Source organism: Vicia villosa, linkage group LG6, assembly GCF_029867415.1.
Source record: "Vicia villosa cultivar HV-30 ecotype Madison, WI linkage group LG6, Vvil1.0, whole genome shotgun sequence".
Classification (NCBI taxonomy): Eukaryota; Viridiplantae; Streptophyta; class Magnoliopsida; order Fabales; family Fabaceae; genus Vicia; species Vicia villosa.
In genome coordinates, this window is record NC_081185.1 from 4,270,613 (window position 1) to 4,278,499 (window position 7,887).

Below are 7,887 nucleotides of genomic sequence, written 5' to 3' on the forward strand. Positions count from 1 at the left end.
GATGTTTTTATCAATTGTTGTTGTGTGGTAGTGAGCATTTGATATGATATATGCTTGATGTTGTTTATTTATCCTTATTGTTATTATATCTTTTCCTATATGATTTGAATTAAAACTCTCACTCATGCAATATCAATAAGTAATAATTGTTGGTAGAATGAAATGTGTGACTTCAACAAAGTTATAGTTTTATTATCACTAAAAAAATGTTATAGTTTTAGATAATGATATTATATGTTGAGAAGCTTGCAGTTATGTTCATTGTTACTTCAAACTTTATCCACATCACTTGAGATTTTAAGATTTTTATTAATAAATATTGAAAAGAACATTTTGTTGTTATAGTTAACATTGTGGTATCTTTATTGGAATATTAATTAGAGGAAATTTTTTATTTATTTATTTTATTTTTTAATTTTCATCTATTTGAATCAAACTGGTTATGTAAATATCAATAAATAAGCAATTTTAGAATATGAGGTATCACATGTATCCACATTTGTATATTTATGAGTATAAATTCAAACTACAAGTATAAATGCATTTACAAATATAAATAAAAACAAATGAATTAAACAACATATTATATACAATCTCATTTGAAGTGAGATAACTTTCTTTCTTCTCCATTTATATTGAGCTTCTTTTCTTCTAAGTTGATTCTAACAAAAGTATATTTTAGTGTCTCAAATCATTCGTGAGATATTCTTTGTACCATTTAGCTGCATCGGTTGGTATACGCTTGAGAGTATTATTAAAATCAATATGATAAAGACCCCAATTTCCAGAATAACCCGACTGAAATTCAAATGTATCAAATGCTGCCCATAAAAAGTAACCTTGAACATTTACGCCATCACTATCAATTCCAACATAGAAAATTAGCGAAGATCAGTTTCTTATAAAATCGAGTTATAAAGTATGTTGTTTCATATTAAACTATATTTCATAGTGATGTTTATTTGGACTCATTACTTCAAATTTATTTATATTTATTTTATTTTTTGTATTAAATATTATATGAACCAAAAATTATAAATATTTATAATGAATGATAAAATTTTCAGTAACAAACAATAATTAAAGAAAATCGTGTGAAATTTATGTTTCTAAAATTTAAAAAGTATTGCATAATCATTCAATTATGCCTTAGCATGATGTCACATTTTTTTATCACTCTCTAAATTATATAAACATAATATAATATTTCTATAGCAATATGATTGAATAACTATAGCAAATTATTTTGTACTTTCAATGCACAATTATTGATCTCTATTATAAAAATATTGTTAAAATTTATGATAGATAAAGACAATGAAATATATAAACAATATTTACAAAAGCAACATTAGATCATACATAGATAAAACAAACACAAATATTTAATAGGTAAAATGGATAGATTCAATTTTTAAAAATAGTTAATTATATCATGATATTTATTTATTATCCATAGAATTATAAGAATAAGTAAAAATGACTTACTCAATTGCTGCCTTGGTAGCATTTAAATGTGCAGCAACGTAAGCAATTCGGTGTTCGTCCTTCAATGGATTTGGGATTTTTGAAGAAGCAATACCTACATAAATAGGATTTCACAAAAAGGATATTGATTAATCTCTTTTGTAGCATACATTATAGCTATTAATTATAAATATGAAAAATGCACTACTAACCATTTTCAGTAATGTACATTTTTGGATTTTTATACTTTTTCTTAATGTAGACTAAAAAATTATATAATCCTTCGGGATAGACATTGTTCCAACCATATTCATCCTATATAATATCAACATTGAATAAGTAAAAGTATAATAATTATGTTATTCCTCAAACAAATTTCATTCTTTTAAATTTTTATAATTATTTTCTTACCTTGTAGCCAAGAATCTTTCCTTCTACATTAGAAGCTGCAAGTAAAGAAATTATGACCAGAAAATAGTTAAAAGCTAACTATTATAATTTATAATAATCTTACATGTCACATAAATAAAATATGATTGGTAGAATTTATGGTGTCAATTTTAATGACCATTTATTAGGATGGTTTATTTGGATAGAATTTTTTCGCGGTAAAGTAAAATTTAGTTGGACCAAAAACTTACCTTCTGAAACTGCTAGTGCATCAAAATTGTCATACATAATTTTGGTTCTATTTGTTTCATGTCTAGCAAAACGAGATGTGTAATAATTGATTCCAATAAAGTCTGTGCTCCCTTTTAACATGTGTTTCTCCTTTTTAGTGAATTTTGGTAGTCTATTCCCCACAATCTCTTTCATTATTGTTGGATAATCTCCATAGACTATTGGGTCTAAAATCCTACATGTTAGAATAAAATATAGCTAAATAAAAGTTTTGACATGTAAACGTATTAACAATTAAAAGATGATGTAAAAGATTAACGAAACATAACATTAAATTAGTGATAAAGCACTCAAGGTATTATGTTTGCAGGGTTAGTAAAATGAACTAACCATCCCCAATAGAAATCCATTAATCTTTGAGCAGCAACAACATCCTCTAATTTTGAACTATAGGGAACATATCTTCCTGATGAAAGAGCTAGTCCAATTTCTCCCCCTTGTTGTGCCTATATTAAACATTCATTGATAAATAACAATATTGTAAAATTCTTTTTTTTTTATATATTTTAAATAATTAATGAAGATAGTTTTCAGTATCAATATGTTATTTTACTAAATTAATTAATTATACTAATTGTTAATATAATTATTTATTTTTATCGTAGGTTTGTATTACATTCACTAACGTTGTTGTGGAACTCAAATGTTAACCTACATATATTTTGAGATAATGTTTATGATAATTTTTAGATAAGTGTCCAAAATTTTTCTTACTTGGAATTTTGTTTTGTATAACTTTGATGCTGTAGCATGAGCAAGAAGAAAGTTATGAAGTAAAGTATATGTCTGAGTACATATTTTAGTATTTTTGCATGCCTCATCAGTTGATATATTATCAGTATTGAGCATGAATTGAAATATAGATGTGACTTCCGCCTCATTGATTGTAATCCAATGCTTTACTCGATCTCCATATGTTTTGAATAAGAGCTCACTGTAGTTCTTGTAATATTTCCTGAAATTCATTTATTTATACATAAATAAATATAAGCACAGATGTCAGTTCCACAGTCTTTGTGCGTATTAACTTTAAGATTAAATCAATTTATTAAAAATAATACATTTAAATATGCTAATATGATAAAAAAAATAGAAATTTACACAATAGATTGATTTAAGAAGCCACCGTATTTTTGTTTAAGAGCTAATGGATAGTCAAAGTGCATGATACCCACAAAAGGTTCAATACCTACACATATAAATAAAAAACGGATATCATGTAAAGTAAAAAAAATTATGTATTGCAAAAAAAGTTCTCACCGAATCTAACTATAAAAATTAATATTATATCTTTCAAGTCGTACCATTTTTGAGTAATTCATCAATCAAGTTGTTGTAAAAGTTGACGCCTTCTTGATTTATACCTCCTTTCAAAGTTCCATCTATATAAACAACCATTAAAATTAAAAATAAATATAAGTGTATTAGTATTATTAAGAATTTTTTTTTAATATTATTGGTTATTAGGTTGTGATTATTATTATTTAATTGCTAAGTTTAACTAGGAACAAAAGGATATTGACAGGTGTTTGATGATGTTGTCCATATGTTTTATGGACAAAGGTTATTTTTCTTTGTTGATAAAGTATTTTGATGACACGTAAGCAAAACTATATATTTTTTTAATATCAAGGATGATATAAACCATAGTAAAAAGTTGAATAATGATTGAGAATTAATATTTTATGAAGGATTTATGAAAAAAAATCCATACAAATATATTTAATTTATGAAATAAATTTGTTCTTAAGAGTCAATTGTCATATTAGCATAAATGCACACAACATATGACCTATTATATGCATTCAAATTGAATAATGATGAAAAGAAATAACAAATCAAACATTGAAAATGGATAAAAAAAAACTTAAGGAATAAATTTAAAATATAAGAATAAGTTAATGGAATAAAAATAATTTTTTTTACTTAAATATCAAAAGTATATAAGTAAAATAATCAAAATGTTTAACATGTGTACCTTAATGAAATCAAATGTATAATACTTATAATTTAAGATATAAGAAAGGAATGGAAGAAACTAAAGAGACTAAAGTGTCTATTGTTTATATCTTAAGAAGCAAAAATGGAACAGATAACATAACAAATTAAAATAATAACTAAAACAACTTAAATGACCAAAATTATAATTTAAATTTTTTTATAACCATAGCCTAACTAAAGCACCTTGTTTAATTTCCAAATTCAAACTTTGTGGAATATTTTCTTCCCAACAAGTATTAATAAAACTTATTGCCAGAATCAAATATGAAGAAGAAACCAAAATAATATAATATTCAAAACACTAATTAAGTGGTAAACTAAAAAATAGAAAAAAAAATTCTAATTGCGAAAAATACATATTAAATATTTGAAGTTATATAGCTTACACCTACTTATATTTTAGAAAGAGTATGTCAATAAATTATAAATTTTAATATGTAGCTTTTTAACAACCTTTTTTTAAAAAACATCCGAACATATGTTTATCGATTATAATAGAATATTTTAATTTGAAAATTTTACCTGGCATCACTCTACTCCAAGAAATGGACATTCTGTAAGAATTTATTCCAAGTCTTTTTAAATGTTGGACATCCTCCTACAATACCATAAAATAAAAATGATAAAATAAATTCAAAAATTAATTAAAGCCAGGTGTATAGTATATTTTTCCTTATTAATTTTGATTGCCAATTTATTATATCCATTGAGTAATTTACAAACTAAAAATCTACAATCACTAATAAAATTGGTGTTGTTTCTCATAATGAGAAAGATTAATGGACCCAACTCTCATTAAAATACAAACTATTAGTAATGCTTAATATTCAACAATAAAATAAAAAGTAAATAAATTCACATTTAATGAACTCACCTTATATCGCTTGTAATGTTCAATTTTTGATGGAAATTTTTCAACGTCTAAAAATATACCTGTTTGTTAAGAAAAAATGAACAGGATTTATAACTACTAACCTTAGAATTATATACTAAGATGAATAGAAATAATTTATGAAAATAATACATAGAACAAAGTTCAAATTTTATAAAAGATGGTTATAAAATGACCATGTCACAGTTATTAAAAATAATTTCTATAACTTTGTTAATTTTTTTTTTTTTTAAAAAAAAATGAGATATCATTAATCAAAAACGATAAGTACAAGGCGATCTCAAATGATCCAGCCTAGAATCAAACTACCTAGCCCTTTACATCATCAAAATGGCTAAATGTTTTCTATATTTCTTTTTTATCCAACTCCTATAAACTATTGTATCTATGAGATCCCTCTCCACTTTTTCTTTACTAACAGACTTCCCAAACACGACATCGTTTCTATACCGCCACAAACTGTAAATAGTTTCAGTAAGCGCGCATTTAAGAATACTAGTCCTCAACCTTTCCCTTACTTGCCCATTCAAGTTCCTCCTTCCAGTCATTTGGCTTGTGATCAACATGGATCCAATGCAGGATTTTCCTATTGATGATTTAATTTTTGTAATATTTTAATAATCTAAAAATTTGTTGAATGTCACTATCCTAAAAGACAACTAATTTAAATTTTAAATTTACTTTAAACTATTTAAATATTAAAAAAATAAATAATATTAAATGATGAATGCTGCGTACCATATACCCAACAAAACATTAAGGTGCAAAAGTTATCAACAATATTTTCTTACTATAAATATATATATAAAACTAAGGCATTGATTTTAAATCGTATGGTTATTATTAAAAGTTCTCAGTTCTCATAAAAACTAAAATTCTTATTTGATACGTATATATATATATATATATATATATATATATATATATATATATATATATATATATATATATATATATATATATATATATATATATATATATATATATGGCATATCATATGAGAATGCCATATTTATATGAGAACGTGAGAATGAATCTGAACCATTGAATTTAAAAATAAATGGTGGAGATTATGTGTGAATCTTTTTTTCTCTCTCCTACATCATTTATTTCAAAATGTAGGAGAGAGAAAAAAAATTCACCCATAATCTCATATATATATATATATATATATATATATATATATTACCTTTATTTTGTTGAACTATATCATCCCATATTCCAAGTCCTCTTCCTCCTTCATGACCTCCTCCTTCAATCTAAATTTATCAAAAAATTATTAATAATAAATTAATTTTGATATTTACCTTAGTATTTTAACAAGAGTTATTATTATATATTTAGATGTATATGACTTTTTAGCATGTACCTGAAGGGCAGATGATCCAGTACCAAACAAAAATCCACGTGGAAATGATTCTCGATTTGGAAATTTTGAAGAGTTTAGAAATTTCAATATTGAGTCATATGGTTTAGTTGTAGTTGCTTCTTCAATCTATATAAATTCAACAATATTGAAATATTAATTAATTATTATATATACTCAAATAAAATAATTAAAACTCAAGTAATATTATTGTGTTTATGGATAATTAATTAACTTAATCTTCCACACCTGTAAAGTAGATATGTTATATTGTGCCAACTTCAGCTTGGGAAGAAGATCTGCAAAAGTAACATTATGTGATCAATTATGAAAATGAAAAATGTTAGTTAATGCATATTAAAAAGTAAATATCTTAAATTACCGTAACAGCAATTATCAAGATTTATTTTTACAACATCATTTTTTATTTTATTTATAAAATTTAATTTGTTGTATAATTATTATATTGGACAAATAAATATTTAAAATGACTGGAAGATTTGATTTTTTTATAATTTTAAATATTTAAATTAAGTAGATCATTGTCTTAAAACACAAAAAATACATACACCCTTGTGCTTGAGTGGGAATATTGAAAAGCAAAACAAGAGACAATATTGCAAGAATATTTTTAGAAATTTTCGAAGATGGTAGAATCTCCATTTTCTACGTACAAAGAAAAGAATGTGTGAATTTGATATAAAATTCATAATTTTACTTTATTTATAGCGGAGAAAAAACAAATATAGATTTCCACCCTTTTGACTTAAATAAGATGAATTTCTATTTTTTAAGAACCAGACTAGCTTTATAATATATTCCACCAAAAATTTGTTATTGTGTTGTTGAAAATATCTTTGACTTATTTTGACAACAACTTTGATCTTTATGAAAACAAATCTTTCTCAACAAAACGATATTTTTAGTTAGTATTTTTTTTATATAGAATATAATTTATTTGTTACTAGTATACATTTTTATATTAAAAATACAATTGCATTGATAACTTTTTTCTTAAGCAAATATATATAAATAATTGACTAATTAATAAACTTATTCATTCACACTTACCCATCATCATCATCATCATTAATTTTTTTTAGTTTGCATAACCTTTGTTTAAAAAACAAATAAGATGGTGAATGAATGTCATCTTAACTTGTGTTATTTCTATTTTTATTTGTAGTAATATAATATTAAATTTGTAATTACTTATTACTTTAATTAATATTACTTTATGTCAGGAAAATTAACTTCACTTATATATTTTGTTAAATAATTATAGAATTTGAAGTACTAAAGTTTAACCTATTGAGTATATAACTCAATTAAGAGATTATGATTATCATATAATACAACAACAATAACCAAGCCTTATCCCACTAAGTGTGGTCGGCTATATGGATCAACTTGGAATATAATGCTTTCATCTAAATCGTTAGCCTCAAGATCTTTCTTAATAACTTGTCTTATAATCTTT

General features: G+C 23.9%; 1 protein-coding gene across 1 annotated transcript; it reads right to left on the bottom strand.

Moving 5' to 3' along the window:
* Positions 1-678: 678 nt before the first annotated feature.
* On the bottom strand, positions 679-7,070 carry LOC131611145 (beta-glucosidase 13-like). The gene is made up of 15 exons (XM_058883249.1): positions 6,977-7,070; positions 6,657-6,706; positions 6,411-6,536; positions 6,231-6,300; positions 5,024-5,070; positions 4,672-4,747; positions 3,453-3,530; positions 3,250-3,337; positions 2,863-3,103; positions 2,479-2,594; positions 2,109-2,323; positions 1,879-1,913; positions 1,680-1,782; positions 1,489-1,582; positions 679-859 (listed from the first exon to the last, which is right to left on the bottom strand). The coding sequence occupies exons 1-15, from the start codon at positions 7,068-7,070 to the stop codon at positions 679-681; spliced, it is 1,614 nt and encodes a 537-aa protein (XP_058739232.1).
* Between the last annotated feature and the right edge of the window lie 817 nt (positions 7,071-7,887).

Bases quoted from the DNA above. Each gene is read 5' to 3' on its own strand.
- LOC131611145 (XM_058883249.1), bottom strand. From the start codon at position 7,070: ATGGAGATTCTACCATCTTCGAAAATTTCTAAAAATATTCTTGCAATA. The intron at 6,301-6,410 runs GTACATGCTAAA...TGATAAATTTAG, and splicing joins CTGGATCATCTGCCCTTCAG to ATTGAAGGAGGAGGTCATGA. The intron at 3,338-3,452 runs GTACGACTTGAA...TTATATGTGTAG, and splicing joins TGATGAATTACTCAAAAATG to GTATTGAACCTTTTGTGGGT.